Source organism: Fringilla coelebs, assembly GCF_963513975.1.
Source record: "Fringilla coelebs genome assembly, chromosome: 6".
Taxonomy (NCBI): domain Eukaryota; kingdom Metazoa; phylum Chordata; class Aves; order Passeriformes; family Fringillidae; genus Fringilla; species Fringilla coelebs.
Genome location: NC_140034.1, coordinates 27,671,661 through 27,691,948, shown reverse-complemented (window position 1 = coordinate 27,691,948; position 20,288 = coordinate 27,671,661). Strand labels below are relative to the sequence as shown.

The window sequence follows — 20,288 nt, the reverse complement described above, 5'->3', positions numbered from 1 at the left end:
GAATTTTCTTCCTTTGGGTATCTGAAGACAAAACTTTCCAATATTTTGAAGAAAAAATAATATAGAAAATACACAGCTAAGAAAACAGAAACATGGTGAGTTATATGTTACAGCCAGAAGGGTATTAGTGATAATGTTCAATGAATGCCCAGGATTCAAACCAAATGTATTCAACATGCAAATTTTTGGTTCTAATGTCTCAAGTGTTCCCATATTCCTATACAAACACTATCAGAATCCCATAAATAAAGTGTTCAAACAGATATTTTTAAAAATACATAAAATAAAAGGAAAAAATAATAGAAGTAAAACTATCTATTTTTTAGGGCTACTACATTCATAATAAAAATTCCCTTTTCCTCTTTTAGTGTGCAGCTAACCAAATCTCATACACTCAACATACACTTTTGCTTCCACTCTTATAATAATGTTTGACCTTTCAGTTCCAAAATGCCAGAATCTATATTGGCACTGAACCACAATTCATCTGGCTGACAGCAACAGCCTGTGCTTATCTCCTCTGGAGGAGTCAGCAGACAGACACACAACATTTGTTCAGCACATTACATGATTCTTGCAGTCCATTAAAATACTACATTGTATTGCACCAATGCAAAACGCAAGTAATAATTTTCATTAGGAATACAAAAGCATGGCAGGGGCTGCAATATGAGCTGAGTAAATGTCTCATGTTTCACCAGAAATCTTTTACTCTAACATAAACTGTTTCAGTTACATTGCATGACATCTACAGATACAATTTCCTTCACTAAAACAGACTAAGGTGCTTCAGCTACAGTGAGCAACACCTCTCCCCTGCAAGTTTTTGTAGATAATTTTCAGCTCTTTCAAGAACTTATATGCTCTAAACCAGAAAACAATCATATTTACTAATCCTTAAACTGCCAAGAACATTTGTGCAGTAGGGAAAAAAATCATGGGTGGTCCAGCTTTTTAAATAAAGTTTTAAGTAAACTACAATGAAAAAAAGAAAATTCATACTACTGATTGTATAACCCTGAACACAAGGACTGACAGTTCAGCCTTCTGTACTCTGAACAGTATTGAGCTGAGCAATAAAAAATGAATGCAGTCAATCAGTACAGCTTTTGACATCAGATATCAGCGCCTCAGGGGATGCTGACCCAAAGCACAAGGAGTTTTCAGCAGCAAAGCCATAGCAGTAACAATGTGTTCTACTGCCTCGTTTGGATATGACACTCAAAACAATAACCATAATATACCTTGAATTTACAGAACTTTAGAATGTATATTCTGTTTAGTTCTCTGTAATGAAGGCTAGAAATAAAACACTTCGATCAGCTCAGCATATGCATCTGAACACATATTGTATTTCATTTGTCCTTCCACCACTCAAGCATTCAATATCATACACTGCAGTGCTGAAGGCCAGTCTCTTCTGTTTCCAGAAGGCTTTTTTTAATCGCTTCAAAATACATTTTCAGTGCATATTATTAAAATGAAAAAGACTTCTTATGGCCCTCTATTTAGATAGACTTTGTCCTTTAATTAAAAAGGAGAGAACCCATATACAGCTACTTTGATATGCACTATTGTCAAAATCCATAATATTTTTAAACTATGTCTGAATATTTTTCAATAAAAAACTACCTGTACTAGTTTGAATAATTCCCTAAACATTACAGATTGTTTGTACATTTCTTTCTCATTTTCAGTGTTGCAGAACTGGGAATACTTCCCCCTCTTTACACAACACAGGGATAGTCTGCAAAAATGAATTGCTGCATTTGGTTTAAGCTCATTTGGGGGAGAACACTAATGCTTTCAAGTGTTTATTGAGGAAACATGTTTAATTTGAGACATCTAACTAAAGGTTTTAATTTGTAATAGTGCCATCAGTCAGGCCATGACATACTAGAAGTTTCATTAGCAGTTCTTTGTGCCTACAGATTTTAACAGCTACTTGCCTGATTTTGGCAAACTAGAAGGTATGTGATCTACACTTCATATAAACAATACATCAAATAAAGCACTGAAGCCCTTGTTAACTTTTTTCACTGCATCACAATTACTGATGTGGAGTAATTATGTTCTGTGGGAAATATTAAGTTTAGATTACTGGTATCTTTTTGAAAGTGAAAAGCTTATTTCCTGATATGGAAAAGGTGAATGATGACTTACAGGAATCACATGCATTATTCCTTATTTCACTTTTTCCTATTCTAAACATAGATTATAGAGCAGGGTCCCACACAAGAAAACTATGTTTAAAAGCACAGTTAGCTTAGATTATGTCACCTAACTTCCACTCATTTCAGCATCCATTAGGACTTGGCCTTCCTCTTCACTAACCCTACACCCTTCTACAGTTGCAATTTTTACTTTCATCTGGCATATATGTCTCTGTACTTAAGCATCCTTCCAGATGCTCTAACTGCATTTTTCAACTGCAAAAATTCAGCCCTTCAACCATCTTCCGAGTTTTACTTGCCAAATAGCACCTTTACATCTTTAAGGTTCCAGCATTCACTCTCCTGCACACCCAGGCAACTTTGCACCATGCCGAGTCACAAAGCTTGTATCTTCTTACAGCCAAGCTTTTGACAAGTCCTATTGACACCTAATGACATCCAAAGACTTCTTCTATATTTGAGTCACATAATTGTGCTCTCTCATAATCTAAAAAAATAGATCATGTAAAGAGTCAGAGCAGCCTTGGCAAGCATAATTATGCAGGGCTTTGAAAAAGCAATTACTCTATTTCCAGTGGACATTTTCATAGCACTGTACATAAAGCAAAAAAGCTTATTAACGTTAATATTAACTAGTTAACTAGCTTATTAGCACTACTAACTAGTTAATCTGTTGCTTAACTAGTAATATGGATGAAAGGAGTTACAAAATATACAGGGCAACAGGAAAAAAATTAAGTAAAAGGCATAATATGCCTATATATGTCTAAGAAAGGAATCAAGAAAAAGGAAATTTTGGTTGTATGGACTCTCACCTATGCTGGGTCAAAATCTAATTGGGAGAAAACTATTGTGGATATTTTCATTTACAAAAGAATGACAGTGATTTTCATTGCTTTTTAATTACCTGATAAGACAACTTCAACTAGGTCTCCTTCTTGGATATCTGCAGCTGATTTCACCAACTGGAGAATGTTTTCAGAGGTAGGGTCATGGCGGAAGAGCAAGATTTTGTCGTACATTCCATAAAAACCACATTCAGGAAACTGCAAACACAAACCCATGAGAATTCACTATGCTGTGAAACACATAACTGTAAAATACAAAACTGTAAAACACAATGAATGTATCATGAAATTCTGAGGGCAGACTGGACCACTTGTCAGACTAGTATCAAATACGATATCTATTTTTTCATCTATGAAAATATTTGTCACTATATTCTGAAATGTTTTTTCCACCAAGCAAGTAAGCTCATTTGCCTTTCTCTTCCTGTGAACAATGCAGTATCCACTAGGAAATGAGAGAAGTAAATGTATCTTGCAGCCACTGCTGGTAACTTTTTCCTCACACAAGTTCCTGAGTAAGATGATTCAATTAGACCTGAAGAAGGTGTTTGGACTAGATGTTCTTTGGAGCACCCTTCTAGTCTATATTATATTATTCTATGATCTCTCCCCAGATGTCTGCCCAAAAGATGCTTTGAAGCCAGAAGAAATATATTTTAGCTCCGCTTAAGATGAAATGTTTAAATGACAACTCAATATGAAATATCTGTTTTTTGAGACTGAAGTTACCAGGCACATAAAACAATGTTTCAAAACAATATTTCAAAATTTAATCATAATAATTTCGTTCAATGCAGAGAAATTGGAGTTTCAATATCAAATTAAATCCAGTTTAAACTAAAAAAGGTTTTTTTAAAACTTTGAGGTTATACACTGGAGATTATTATCTAGGTAACTTTTTTCCTTTTTTTTGTTTTCTGAAGCAAAATATTTGCCCTTGTTTCATGCTCCCAGCCTAAAGAACTAAGACTTTGTTCTGAAAACACAACCAAGAAGCCATTTCTATGTTACAAAAGAATCCACTCAATTTTACATCAATGCACTACTCCATGTTTTGGCAACATGCAATGAAAAAAACACAATGACAAATACAGCCAGAGAAATAAACTGATATGTTTTGAAGTTACATACAAGCACAGTGGCATTCCTAAGAATTTTCTTTTATAGAGGCAGTGAAATATTCTTCAAAATGGGAACTGCTGATCCTTTTCAAAAACTGCAAAATTTTTTCTCATTTCACTGGATTTCAGGAATACCAGAGGCATTTCCCTCTAAATTTATTATGATTTAAATTCCTTGCTCTCTCTCTTTATATTCCCATTCCATTTGCTTTTTTCAAATAGCTCTACTTTTTCTACCTAAAAAGTATTTGCAATATTACACATACCACATATGTATGTAGAAATATGTGTATCATGAGGTACAAGTTATTCTATTCTGTAGAAAAAAGTAAATTCAATCACAGCATTTTTTTGATAAATTACATACAAGAAATATCTTCTGTTTGAATTAGTTTTGCCCAGATACACTACTCTCATGTCAAAACAGTCATTTTGATGGTGCGATTCTCAAACTTTGTATAAGGACAAACTGTTGCAACAGTGACAAAAATTCCTTCAATAAAATTATTGCCAACAATAATGCTGATATGCACAGACCAAAGTAAACACAAAGAAGCCACGATGCTTGGTATTACACCACCACAAACAGCATTCAGCTCTGCTAAACATGAGATAAAGCAGGGAATTGATGGTATTGGAGCTAAACTCCCCAATACTCACAGAAGTCCTTCTTTGAGTTTAACAGCTGCTTAAAGCAGAATTACTGGAGTTAAATAAATTACTAGAGTCATCATAATTGCCATAGTGAGGAAATACAGTACATCTGTAAGAATCAGGAGTGGAAGACTTGTTTACACAGGGTTCAGAAACAGGATGTATTTCTGGCTGCTTAACAAGTCATCAGTAGCAATTAAGATATCAGAGCTGTCCATAAACACCTTGTTTGCCTGCTCCAAGTGAGAAGCAAAATGAAACAGTGTGCTTCAGTCAAAGTGCTTTAGTTTACAAGTGAAACTGGATAAATGACCTTTATAGCATAATAACTTGTTTAACTGCCACAGTTTAGCTGTGTATTTCAAACGTGTCCTGCCGCCCCCTTTTTAGAAATAGAAATAGTAGCTTTTTAACATGATCCCTTACCAGCAATTCTAGGTTCCAGATTTAAAATTTAGCAAAATTTCTAAATCAACTCAAGTCTATCCCCAGTCTTGATGTTATTTATTTGGTACCCTCCTCTCTCTGTTTAAGAAAATGTAAAGGGAAACACTCTAAAATGAGTTCTCCCCCCTTGTTTTAACCAATCCCTTTCCAACAATAAGCAGAAACAAAATATGAGCAGATACAAGTGAAAAAATAAATTTACTAACAAGTAAAACTGCAACAGGCAAACAACAGACTTCTATTCCAAACACTGAGCATTAAAAGAAATGCTGTCTAAACACTTGTATAGAACATATATGATATTGTAGTAGCTTTCATGGTAAAAAGAGGAAATGCTACTAGTCACCTGTAATAAGCACACTGAAACTGTGTTCCTCTTTCATTTTCTAAAAATATTACATCATGATTATCTACCCATAAAACTTTAAAGAAATACAAAATAAAATTATGTTTTCAGACGAAAAAGACTGCTGATCAGGATCTCAAGTTCTTATAAGTAAATTTGCTTATTGCCCAGATTGTGGGCGCTTTGGCAGTAGATCATCCATAAAACACGGGGTAAAAGGAGCCTCAGCACCAATCTTTCCTCAGCAGATAAAACACAGAAGCAAGCACTGAAGTGTTTTTACCCTTAGCAACTGTATATCTCAAGAAAATCCACCCAAAGTTTTTTACCAATAACCATATAGAAGCCAAGTGATTATGAAAATTCTGGATTTTCAATTAAAAAGCCTTCAATCGTTACTACAAAAAAAAAAAAAAAAGGTAGACTCAAATCTCAATAACGAGAATGACTAATTATAAATATTCAATAATTCATTTAATCCACTCTCCATCACACCAATCAGTAATTTCAATGGCATTGCTCCCTCCACATGCAAATACAAGCAGAAGTATGCACATCCATAACTGTGTTGTTATTAAGTCTTTCTCAAAACAAGGATCAAAGAGAAGCTGAGAGAAGAAAATGTTAGTCCTATTTAAAACTCTGTTTATTGTGACAATTGAATGGTTTTATTATTAGAGACTGAAACTTTACAAGAACTTATGCATCTAAATGCCAGCATATTTCCAAATTGAATTGTGAAGCTTTCAAAAATTAATTAATAATAACAATTCATGTACACAATCATCTGAATGGAAACCTACTCTGCCTCCTTTTCTGGTAAACCACAATTTAGAATGGAAATGAACTTCAAAGAAAGATAAAACTCTCTAAGGTGAGACAACACTTCACTAGTTTGGTTTAATAAATATGTATTAGAAAGATTAGCTCAGTAGCTATGTCAAATGAAAAGCACATGAAAAATAAATTTCTTCTGCAGAAGAACTTAACCTGGAAGAACTGGAAAACATATACTCTAAACAATGATGATGTCACTTCAATTAGCAATGTAGTCCAATAGTCAAAAAAGTCTGTTGCTGTGAAAATTTTACAAAAATACTTCTGTTGACATAATAAAATTGAAACATACAGGCAGACAGATTCTCACTGCTAAGAGTGAAGAAAAAAGTCATCTTCCTGTTTTTGTCTTTTTATGTTACTACAATTTTGCACATCTTCTGTAAGGGTTAGTTTCTCTTGCTTTCTTCTAGGAAGTCATGACAGTTACTTTTTTACTTTTTTCAGTCGTCATTGAACTTTTCCTTAAAATCAAATTTAATTGTCTCTTATAGTGATGGCTGTTTTTTTCTTCTAGATTAGTTAGGTTTTTAGAAGCCCTCAGTGATTTTCATATCAGCACCTGCAACAAAAACTTTGATAAAACCTGGAAGGCTTTTACAGCACCAAGACATTGATCCAGCACACATAAGGGCTGTGGGCTAAACAATGTCTTCACAGCATGTGGAGAAGCTGAGTCACACTGAATGTTTGTTAACTGGCTAAAACACAAGTAACCTTGGTCTAACTTGAACAAGACTGTTGACCTGACCCTAACATACATAAATAAATAAGTAAATAAATACTCTTACATCAATATCCCTGTTTTAGTATAAAGACATACATGTACAAAACTTCAACAATCATATCAACCAAACTGAAACCTTTTTATTTTATATTCTTAAAATAAGAGTGCATTTTATTTTTAGAAGTCAGAATTTCCTTTACCTACAGTGGTCAGCAAAATCATGACACTGAAAAAGCCAATGTTTCATCAAGAGGATTGCCTAAATTTTCACTTGGTTGTGGCAGTCATTATTAACTCACTAGCAAAACTCAAGAGATTTTAAAAAGGCTCTATTTACCAACGCTATCATGAAAATATTAGTCTTATGCATAGAGAAAATACCAGAAGACTTCATGGTTTTGTTGTAAGAAACATCAGTGTTCAAAGACTTTCTACACATTTACACCACTTCAGTTACTACAAAGTAACACAAACTCCGGAGTTTAAACAAAGTTTGCAGCACAGCTATACAGAATATATGTAGCAACATCTGAGTACAAACAGGAGGTGGAGCTTGTTCCAGCAGCAGTGGCATCTCCACCTCAATCCAGGATGTCACATTCCGTGCTTAAGATATCTCAGAAATGGTGACTCACCCTAGACCTTTCCAGTAACTGCATTTGCACTTCCAGGCAGACAAACAGCAAGGACAGGCAACAAACTATTTCCTTATCTTTTTTCCCTTCTTTTTTATTTTTCTCAGGCAGTCTTCAGTTATACAGGAAGGAAAAGTAAAATATGAGTAGTACCAATCAACTTGATGCCGCCTATATTGCAGTACTACCCAAGACAGGCTCAGGTCAAATCCGTTTGTCACAGGTTCAGAAAAACAGACAAATGATGGATCAATAAATAACTTGATTTGGAAAGGCAAAGGGGCAACAGAAGAAATCTTGAAAGGTGAGGAAGAGATGACCAGAGCAAGGAAAATACACTTAGAAGAGAGACACAGGAAAAACCTTGATTGTCTCATGACCCTTGAGGATAGCCAAGAGCCAGATTCACTAGGGTTAAAGTGGTGAATGGGAACAGCAATAAAGGTCTTTGATCCCATTTTTGCCTTTGCATTCCTAAAAATGTATCAGCAGCTTCCTTCCAATCTAACTGCTAAGTGAAACAGACAAGTTACTCAGAATACACTGACTGTACCAGCCAGGCACCATTCCCTGGATCCACAGCTAAGTGGCACGGAAGTGGCTCACTGCCACACAGATGACTTCTTTCCCCAGAAGCAGGGAGATGATGACATTGCCACTCCTTATTTTAAATGGTCTCTTACACATGCTAGGACCCCAACTGTCTGAGCATCATCTGAAAGAATGTGATTTGGCACAGTTCAAACTGTATCAGGAAGCATGCAATTAAACTGAAAAGTTCATGTGATTTTGGGCCAATGCTTGAGCCTGTATCCTCATTTCAGTTTATTTATAAATATATTTTTAGATACAACCTCAGAGAACTATCACCATGTGGTACATTCCAAACATCAGTTAAGCTTCTTAATGCTTTACTGTGGCAGCATCATTCCTTATTTACAGTATTCATTATTCTTTTTACATTTTTACTACAATGATTGATGTACAAACACATTTAATAAAGGACTCGTTACTTGCAGAATACCCATTAGTAAGCAGCTTCCAAATGGGCCATCTGAAAACACCAAACTTACTGACTGCTTTATGGTGTAAACAGTATTTTAGATAACAAATATGTACATAAAAATATTTTTCTATCTCGGCAGCAGTGATCTGCTGCAGAAATCAGATTCTTTCATCTCTCTTAGATCAGGAACTGAGTATGTTGCCCACACACACTGACTTGGACTGGCTGTGGAACAATGAAGATCCACAGAGTTAAAAAATGGCTAAGCTCCTTCACAGAACTACCCATGAAAAAGAAAAAAATATGGCCATGGTGAAACACAGAAATATGGCTTTTCTGGAGAGAGCCTGATCTCTGAACAATCTATTTGTTAGCCTTTTTTAGTACAGGTTGTTTCCTGTGCCCATTCAGGGTAGGAGTTGTTTCCTTTGTATTTCTTCAAACAAACAGGTTCTCTTGCTACCTATGCTTCCTGTCACTGTATGTCAGTTTTCCTTCTGTCATGCAAATTGCTCACTGCCAAAATTACTGAGTACACACCACATTACTCATGCTACTTCCGTGCAGACTTGAACAACTCCCAGTTCAGAGCAACCAGACCTGAGTCTCCTGCCACTGTTCCTGAACTGTGTCTGGCAAGTGGCTGCTGGCTGGGGTCAATCCACCATGGCAACTGAACATGAAAAACCTAAAATAATAACACTTTTCTCTCAAACAATGAGAACTTCAGCAAAATTTGTGTCACTCTATTTGTTTTATCACAAGATAGAAATACATCTCTATTTCCATTGAAAACATTGGATATATTTTTCATTGAAACTTCTGTGGAAGTACTTTATTCTGAATTACCACACGCAATGGGTTACCAAAAATATTTTGATTATGTGTTGGAAGTTGATCTTCATTAATACCATAAAAGGGTAATTTAAAATAGCCTTTGTCTCTCAGATATAATGTGTCTTCTCTAAGACTAATCTTTTTTACTATTATTTCCTCAGCATCTTGTGAATATTCTATTACAACTTCCAATGGAATGGAGACAATGCAGAGTCAAGAAGCCATGAAGAAAGAATAAGTTCAATAACTCAGAAATTGAGAAAACACTCAATTTTGTCACATAAAAATTCTAGAAGTCAATGTGCCACGCAAATCAAAGCACACTTGTACAGCTGACCGCTCTGTCATGTAGATTAAGAGGGTAATTCAATAGAAACATTTAGAGAAGTAATAGTAATTCAATCACAAAGAGACACAGAATATAAACTGGTCTTTGCATCCCGTTGGTGGCAAAAATATTACCACATCTCCCACATCTGCATATACAGCATTACTTAATTGAAAATTTTCATGGGCAGAAGCACTGAGGGAGTCCACTTCGAGTCTCTGTCTTCTCAGTCGTTCGTGCTGAGGGTTTGAGATCTACCCTGATCCATTAATGCCACATTTCTCTAAGACACCAGGGGGACCTCAGCAGAAAGGCTCCCACAGTTCCTGTACACATTCTCTGTGCAGCTCAACACTGTCCACCCCAGTGTAGAATCATGGAGCATCCTGTGAAATGCTTGGGAGAGGAACGTGACAACAAGTGCCAGATTGTTGACAGGCATCCATTTATGTAGACACTTCACGAACAGATTGCATTTCTCACCAAGGAGGTTGAGAAATGGAGCAGAAACTTTCATGCCCTTCAGCAAACAGGCAGAAAAAGGATGATGAATCACTAAAAAAAAGCAAGCTTTTTTTCCTAGTTCCATTAACATATAAACATCTAAAGAGCCCCTTGCTCACAAGTACTGACTGCTTCTGAACCTGCAGTCTTACTAGTTCTATGCCATATACTATGTCTGGGATTCCTAATTTTAAAAAGATGAAAGGAACCCAATTCAAGAGCCAGTTCATACACTATTAATAAAATAACCAAACCAAAACAAACCCCAAACCCCCCATTTCTGTGAGAGTCTACCACCAGATGCGTTTCAGCATCATTGATGTATTACATCAATGCAGGAGACTCAGTCACCAGTCACGTACCTCACTCAACAGACTACACAGATGTAGAACAAGTGTCTTTGATCTTTTCACAGACTGCACAACACAAACTGCTTACATGCAGTCAAAGCTTCTGCTCCTGAGGTAAGAGATCTCAAAAGATCTAATGAAGGTAAGAGACCTTTCACTTCCTTATACCTCTGCTGTACTTTCAAAATCAACTTCATTTCCTTCAAGATAGATGCCAGTCTGCATAATTGCTTAAAAATAATTTTTGGTTTTGCACAGAAACAGAAAACAAAATACTCTGATCAAGAATACTATTTTAAATAAAGTAATTCCCAAGTATGTGGTTTACTCCTGAAAAAGCAGAATTGCCACACACTAGGTAAAATATTAAGAGAGAATCTGAAAATTAGTTACTCTTTCATCCACTCCCAATATTAATTCTATATTTCAGGAAATACTCTAAGAGTCATTAGAAAAACACTTGTAAAGGGCACTCTCATACTGAATGTGATAGAAACGTGAATGTTTAATGATCATACTGGTTCAGTTTTTAGTACTAATAATTAGTTTGCTCCTTAGTTGTCAGTTTTATTTCCATTTATTACTAATAATTAGGATCCTTATTAATAAAGGATAAAACTTTCATTTATTAGTAACTAACATCCTTAATAATAAAACATAAAGTGACACTACCAAGTAACAGGGTTACTGGGCTCCCTAATTCTGTAAGGACTATAGTCAGGAGGGAATTCTAGCAGAAGAAAAGGCTGAGGGCACTCATGTTGGACACCAGTTTAAGCATGAGCACACATACCTAGAACCAGGTCTGTACTGTGCATCAGATGACTAACTTAGAATAAACAACTCATAATGCCATGTTGTACACATTAATTCCCTATTCCGAAACACTAAGAGGAAGCTATCCATAAAAGCTAGTAAAAAACATTAGGACAAAAGTGCCTGCAAATTATTGTTTTATGCAGATTTAGCATTGCTTTGTAGCTCTTAGTAAGCCATGTCATAGGAAGTCTGAGTTTCATTGTCTACAACACCCAAAAGGATTTCCCTTACCAAGCACCTGTTTAGGGAAAGGAAAATAACATCAGTTTTTTTTTTTCTTTTTTTAACGTGACAAGAAATGGCAGCTGTGATATAATAATACAAAATCTATAGATAGGCTTCTAGAGAGTGAATCACTTGGGAAGAGGCTATTTGGGTTCCACACCTTCCTACCTTAACGTTTCTAAGGTGGAGTGTACAGCTTTTCGAATGGACTCCTAATCATGATACTAGGACACTGTCAGTAAAGAAATGGAAACCACTGAAAGGAGAAGGGGATCACAAGCAGATCACAACAAAGTTTCTGTGTCTGTAATGGGAACATTCACATCCAGTGCTTCCTTTAATTGTATGTATTCACTGCAGGAACACACAGCACAAAGAGGCATAAAGATTCAACACATGTTTAAGCCTTCTATTAATCTAGAAACACACGAAAGATAAGTAAATGAATAAGCCTTAAGGATAATTTTCTTTATTTTTATTGCTTTCAGAAAAACACTGCATTAAACACAGAAATTGCCAGGTCGCAAAAAGAAGCTTTTAAGGTATGTCCCCCATCCGTACAGAATTCTAATGTTCAAAACAGAAACTTGATAGCAACAGATATAAACAGAAATGTTAGAGTCATAGAAAACTAAAGAAGAAGCCCAAAGTAATGTGGAAATATCACTGTCAGCAGATTTAAAGCACACTAAAAGTTTTGCTAGAAGTTTAGGAACAAAAAGAACTTTAACAATTCTATCACCAACAAAGATTTATCAATCACTTTCCCATTCAGGGAAAGATATTATTGAATGCTAATGATTAAACACTTTGTACTCCAGCATCAGTTGATATGGGCGCTGAAGAGGACTCACAAAAGCTGCACACATATTGTCAAGTACAAAAAAGCAAAACTGAAATAGCTGAAAAGTCAGACATTGGGTTCTAGAGTAATCAAGATGAAGAAAACGTATTTGCTGCTCTTCATAAAGGGACACAGAGCTGTAGGCTCCTCAAAATAAGAGAGCAAATGAAAACATGACAGACACTATTACTATTTAACTGCCTTGGCTTATGCAGAACTCGATAACTTGGTTATGTAATGAGGAAAATGCAAATGTAGCTTTACAGTGACACAGATTGAGATTTCGCAAAATATTATTTCAGACATGTGGAAACATGGAATATAAACTGCTCTGATGTAAAAGGGTCTCTATTCTAAAACGCAGCAATGAAATTTAGCCAGTATAACAGATCATTAGGTGAACATGTACTTGAACACGTGTAGTGTTCAAGTTTTTGCCATAAACTGGGGAATATCAAAAGCATATGGACTTACTAACTCAGGTTTTGGCAGTGATATAAATGCAATCAGAAGTCTTCTCATACCTAGCATTTAAAATTTAAAAACTAGGCCATTGTCAAAAGGATTCAGGAAGGGCTAATAGAATACTTAAGGAACTGAAAGACATACTCTCCCGCTCATGGCAGCAGGAGATTAAACTGTTTAATTTCTAAAGGCAGGTCAGGATTTGATCATTTCTGATAAGCATCAGTACTAGAAAGTGAAATCTGATTTTCTATTGATTCATCTGCCTAGCGGACAAAGAAACTGCATCTTCCAATTTCTAGCAGCTGAGGCTATGTAGAATTAGATTACACAACAATTATTTTGCTGGTCCAACTTCTTTTCTTGCTTAATTTAAGTATCAAAAACAAGTGCTCACTGAAAAACAAACATGGCTGGGCTATTTCCACATTATAGGATTTTTGCTTCTAATAGAGACACTCTATTTAAAAAGGAGTTAATTTAGATAACTCCTATAATTTCTTATACAAAAAAGTATTAGAACAAAATACTATAATGTCATATTCTGCAACAACACTCACTGTCAGGCTAACAGATTTCTTAGGACTCTTCTCAGAACATCCTTTTCTTTCAGTCTCAGGACATCAAAAGAGGTATTTAATACAACAGGTATCTGAAATTATCCTGACACTCATTTTGGCATTGACAGCACCTCAAATGTAACACAGAGTCTAGTTCTGTGTGTCCAAAGACAGTCCAAGGATCAGCAGAAAAAATTTTCAGAATGTGCTACAAAAGGCAAGATGTTAAGACGAGGTGAAAGACAGGAAAGGAAAGGAAAGAAAGGAAAGAAAGAAAGGAAAGAGAGAAAGGAAACTTTGACAGTCGTTACTTCTGCCTCTAGATAGGCAGAAATATGAGCATATAGAATGAATTAAAGTTCAATATTAAGAGAAAAGGACAGTTTAAACACCAGCAATGTATTTTGGAAGATCCATGTAATATCTCCAACACTGGATGTTCCCAGAACAGGTTAGACAAAGACAGCAGACAGAGCTGATTCTGACTTGAAATAGGAAGAAATCCTTTTGGGTCTTTGAAAATCTATATCTCTCCTGTAAGACATAAAAAACTCCCCAACTGTCAGTGCAAAGTAAGAAAACGATGTAATGTACATTCCTACAGTTTAATGTTCCTTACTGCAAATCACATTCCTGTGACCTTCCATTCTGATTATCTAAAATTCCCATTTTGAGTTCAACTGGATAAATACTTCCTCGTTTTTTATCCTGAACAGTTGTGCAGAGCTCCTAAATAGCTGCCACATTTCACAAGGGAAGTATTTGTATCTCAGCGTGGGTGAATACATGTCCACCCCCATCCAGCTAGTAGTGACAGATTATTTGACAGTTTAGTTTCAGTTAGACCTATCTGCCTCAAGAATATTTTTAAACATCAAGACAAAAGTTGTCTTGGAGTTTAATGTGTCTGGGATGTGCATCTTTGAAATCATGTATCTAACACATGAAATGAGCACTGTCAACCCAAAACTCCTGCATGGGTTCGGTTGTTCAAATATCCACTTCCATATTGCCCTACTTAAGTACTTACTTTTTCCAGTATAGAATTTCACACCCATTAAATTTCACCTCTTTTGCTACAATAGAGAAGATATTTGACACAATTGTTTGCACAAGGGACTGGAACTTTTCTCATGGCTCTTCCCCTCTGATTTTGGACTTTAGGTAGCTTACTCCCTATTGTGAGATATGAGATAGAAGTTCTCCTGCTGCTAAAAAAATTGTAAATGCTTTTATGAAAAGATATTGACTTAATCAAGTCTCTGAATATTTAATTTCAACTGTTGGCTCCTGCCTTCCTGAAAACTCTATTTTAAACAAGTCTTTTTTAATGCACTTTTATTCATTGAGCGGTGTTACAACTTTCAGTTGCAGAAATGTGTTCCACAACTGATGCTAGAACTTTATAAGAAAGCTTCTTTTTTCTTCTTTTATAGTCATCTTCCTAACAATTGTTTAAACAAGGCCATTAAATAAAGATTGTTTTTTTCTCACTTAAAATCAGAACAGCTAACTTATAAATGATGCAGAGAAGAAATTTACACTGAGAACAAAAAGGTCAATCAGTTCCTTGAAGCTTCTGGTTCACAGGGTATTTTCATACAGAATACCATATTAAAAATATATCGCTTAGAGCAAGGAAATTATGCCATCCTGCCTTTTATAGAGAAATTGAAGTTTTTGGCATTAACCACAGTATTTGAAGAGCACTACAAGCAAAGTCAAAATTCTATTCCTGCCAGAGAAAAAGCAGCTGTCAAGAAGTAAGAAAACTTTTTAGACCTTCATTTAACAGATAAAGAAACCATTCTAAGTTCTAAAAACAAACGAGTCATTGTAAAATAATCTTATTTGCTTGAAGTCCCAGGCATTTGGCACCCAGCCAGCCAGGGTGAAAAGACAGACACTTAATATACAAAGATCCTAGCAACTAGTAGTCTGCAGGGAGCAGGGGATTGTATTGCCAGCAGCTGAGTGATCAAGATCTCATGAACTGAGAAGGAATATACAAAATTAGGTGTTCATGGGCCACCTTTGTCTTTTGGAATAGATCAGAGGCAGGAAGATGGGCAGTAAAGTTCACAGTCAAAGGGGGCAGACACCCCTATGTCCCGGAGGCTGTATGACCCTACAAAAGTGAGTAAAAACATTAGGAGACGAACTTCTGATGAAAGGAAAACAGAGGGACCAATGCAGCTAGCCTCATTCACCACCATTTTAAAATCAAGAAACTCAGTTAAACTGCTTGAATTTTCCTCTCATAGTTGAGACACATATCTTTCCTGGCAAGACAAGAAAAAACATTGAGTTTTGTTGTCTGAACTTTCAAAAATTTTCCCCCGTCCCTGCAGAAGGGGCAACAAGTAAAGCGACAAGTTAAAGAAAAAAATGTAATGCCATTTTTAAATTCAAAAAGAGTGGTGGCTAATCCATTTAGTTCTGACCACAGGCATTTGACTTGTATGGCAGCAAGCCACAAATTCTCAGTGCCCCTCACAAGGAGACTCCTGGCCCACAGATTCTGACAATATGCCAGAGTCCAAACCAAGCCAGTGCAGCTGCAGCTGGGTGCTTCTGCTCTACACGCTTTATGTATGAAACACACCAGTGTTTCCCATGCCCAATACTGAATTCAAGGTGCTCCACACCAAAACATCTACTGCCACACAACACCCTCCATGCCAATCAGCTCCAATACTTTATTCTCTCCACAAACACTGAAAGGGTCACTATTATCATAAAAACATTTAAATAATCATTTAGATATATAAATCTAAATAGTTTCCCATTGCTTGTTCAACTGTTTTGATTCTCTGTAAGTGGCAGTATTCTTACTATGCATAATCAAACCATGAAATAATAGATGGATGTGTTATTATGACAAAAATATCTATTTCACTGTATCAGAGCCGCTGTACCTGCAGAAAGAAAATTTGAGGGGGGGTTGTCCTTGCAATGTTTACCAAAGTACTGTAGAGGTAATATATGTGCTTTGTGAATGGCTTCTCTTTTTTTCCTCACACCAACAAGTACTTTTACTCAACTAATAACATATTATCAGCAGGTAATTTTGCCTCAATTATTTTTTGCCTTTAAAACCAGCAAGTGCACAACTGTGTGAGAACAAAGCCATAAACATTTCAAACACGCTCTGATCTGACTGCAGTGATCCAGCATGCTGAGTTGAACTGCCAACATGTATGGCTTCAGTAACAACAAATGACATTTCAAATCCCTAAAGCAGTCACTGAGGAATTCTTCATGGGATATGTCACCTTTGATTCACTTAAGGTAATGCACCATTAGAAACATACAGTGGTCATTAATTACCATGCTCCAATAAGGTAAATGAGCACTTGAAACTGGATACAATGCACTGACATACCAGTGTGACTTTCTGGAATTTTCAGCAGGGTAAAATAACAGCTGAGGTCATGATTTGTAAAAGCATCTGGTCATTGCTCTTATGTATGTAAGTGAAAATTGACCTTTAGGAACTAGGTTAATTTGGTTTACATTCATTTCTTATTGCTGTGCTGAGCATTTGTACCCTGTACCACAAAAAAACTTAAAATGTAATAAGAAAGCTAAAAAAAGTCAAATCTCTCCATTAAATGGATGCATATAAGCAAAGGTTCTATGTATATTGGATGACATTTTCCACACCAAAAGACTGACCAGCATCATCATTGACAATTATGCATGGAGGAAAAAGGGATTTTTATTATCCACATTCAAAACCCAGCAAAAAAAAAGAACAAAAATTAACAAGTAGCAAAAAGAAGTCAAAATAAAACGCCCGTATTGTTACGTAAAGCCAAATCTGAATATAGACCAAATTTCTAGGGCCAGGAACAATTTTGCATGCACAGACGTGGCACCATGGGCAGGTGCATATTTAAATTACATGCACATGTGCATTGTGCTTCTTGTTTTCTGACCATTCCCCTCCCTTCCCTCCCACTGCTCCCTCTCTGGACTGATCTGATTAGAGACTGAAGATCATCTCAGCCCACAGCCACAAACCTGGGTGCTGCAAAAAGTTCTGTTTACAGCCTACAGAAGTCTGTGCAGGCAATCTCCCTCAACATGCAAAAAAATACACCACTCAGAAAAAGGTAAATTACAGAGAAAACTGTAATAACTGGATGCTTAGAATGATAGAGCTGAAAATACAGATATAAAAAGGTTTGAGTAGTCTGGAAATAATCTAGAAGTATTCTTTGTAACTGTGTATTTTTATTTACTTTTAAAGGGAAGAAGACAAAATGTTTAATGTTCTTTGGTGCAATAATACATCTGTCATACCTCACCATCACTCAGGATGTTTCCAATTTGCAAATTTACCTGTATTTTGCTAAATCATCTCCTAAATACAACCCAGTTTCTTTTTTGTTCTAAAGATTTCATAACCATGTAAGTGGAGGAAAGTGACCACTTTGCAGTGGTTGTCTCATGAAAAAAGAAAAAAAAAAAGCTGGCCAGATCACTCATAGCTAGTCTGCCCACTCAGTATAACAACCAAAGAGTCCATGCCAACTTCCCCACATCACATCAGCCTCCTCCTCCCTTCCCCTGAACTACAGCTGGATCCAAGAGAAAAGCATTTAATTTCACCCAAAAGTCCACACAACCAAAACAATGGAATCATTTAATCCTCAATGGAACTGGGTCTGTTTATGAGAAAGCTGAAGTTATTACAAAAAAAAAAAAATTCCATGCTGTTAAGATTAAATATGAAACAGAAAGAGAAGTCTTCACACTGGTATATTAAAAAGTTTAAAAAAAAATAAAAACTTGCCAATGATTACTTCTGCCAAGCTGGAAAAAATTCCTTTTTGTTTAAAATGAAATATGCATAAATATACAGGAGTGACAAAAGACTATTTTTTTGCTTTCAGAGCACTATAATTTTACTTAAATGGTAGGTGTTCTTTCAAAACAGAATGGCATTTCAAAGAGACACCCAATTCTGTATTTCAAATGCAGCAGTCATCTCTGAAACAGGTTCTTGAAGAAAATTTCAAAATAGCAAGAAGCAAATTAAAAAAAAACCACCAAGCTTATCACCTCTTTTTGAATAAAAACATAATCATAAGGAAACAAATAAACCTCTCCCTTCCCCCCTTCTCCTTCCTCCAAAGTCTGTAGTGTGTGCCTGCACAAAGATATAAGAAGCCACCAAACCACAGGGTCCCATGCCTGCCAACCACAATGGCTGAATAACTTGCCATGTATCAGCAGCATTTTACACAAATGTATTCCCTTGAGATTTTGAAATAAATGTACACAGCAAAATGACCACTGAAATTGAGAGTATTTTAAAATCTATCTTTTAACAATGAATTGTTGTGTACTAAAAAAAGGTGAGTGTGTGTCTTCATACAAGCATACAAGGTATCTCTTTACAGTGGCTTGAGTAGATAATCAGCTCAAAGAGCTTCTTCCCTAATAAAAACAGCAAACTTGCTACATTGATTATTTTCACTAATTGATTCTCATTGTTTAACCTCCACAACTATGATCAGAGGAAGAAGAAAAACAAAGGAATATTGAAGATGAATTTAAATAACAAGAACATTAAGTTGGGATACAAAATTCCTTGAACACAGATTTCAGAATTACAATGAAGAAAGATCTTAATCTCATATTCAACAACTATCCCTCTCCTACCCCTAAAGAAGAGCAGAAAGAAACATTTCAGACTCTGTCATCTGACTAGGGTTCTTTGCAAGGCCTGAAAATGTAAAAGGAGAATATATTTCACATTTCTATCCACAATTATATCAAAGGCCACTGACAGTTCAAATTCAAAAACTTCTAAGATTGCTACTTTTGTTTAGCTGTTTTATTTATGCCATGCTCACTCTTTTTAATATATTAATGACTATATGAGCCAATCTATCCTTTCAGCAATGAGACACAAAAGAACTCTTTGTTTTTTAATAAGTCTGATAAAATCCAAGCACACCAGACCTGACTAGGCAGGGGTATCTTTTGTATGGCTACTAGCACCTACAAGGTGTAGCAAATATCCTAGGAATGAAGGAGACATAAAATGTACATAAATGAAGGAGACATAAAATGTACATAAAATGAGACACAAAAGTACAAGACAATCCAGTGCTGTTATAGAGTGCTCAAAAGGAAATGAAATGCTAGGTTAGAAACTGGGACAGACATACATATGGACCAAATCCAAAGACTTTCAGCACCTGTACCCTGACTTCTGATACATGCCATATATAATTTGTATTTCTACCATTAGGGTTTTGTAAGTTTCATAATTTGTGAAAGGCAGTGGAAAGCTCTGCTTCACCAGATTCTTGTTGTCCTCTCATACACTCCACATGTGTTACCAGTGCATTGCAGAGACATTGTTGCCCACTCTATCAGGAAAAACAGAACTTATAAAATTCTGATTTAGACTAGAAAATCAAAAAAATAGTCAGATCATGTCCAGTAACCTCTTTAACTCTCTTTTGAACACATCATAAACTCCTTCAGAAACAACTTTTGCATTCACAATCTCTCACTAAATTAGACATCAGCATTCTGCCT

General features: G+C 35.8%; 1 protein-coding gene across 2 annotated transcripts in view; it reads right to left on the bottom strand.

Moving 5' to 3' along the window:
• PRKD1 (protein kinase D1) overlaps nucleotides 1-20,288 on the bottom strand; it is a 114,546-nt gene that overhangs the window by 54,502 nt on the left and 39,756 nt on the right. For both annotated transcript variants that reach the window (XM_084207529.1, XM_084207530.1), the window contains exon 2: nucleotides 3,082-3,220. In XM_084207529.1, the coding sequence (XP_084063655.1) occupies nucleotides 3,082-3,220 (139 nt within the window). The remainder of the gene's footprint in view (nucleotides 1-3,081; nucleotides 3,221-20,288) is intronic.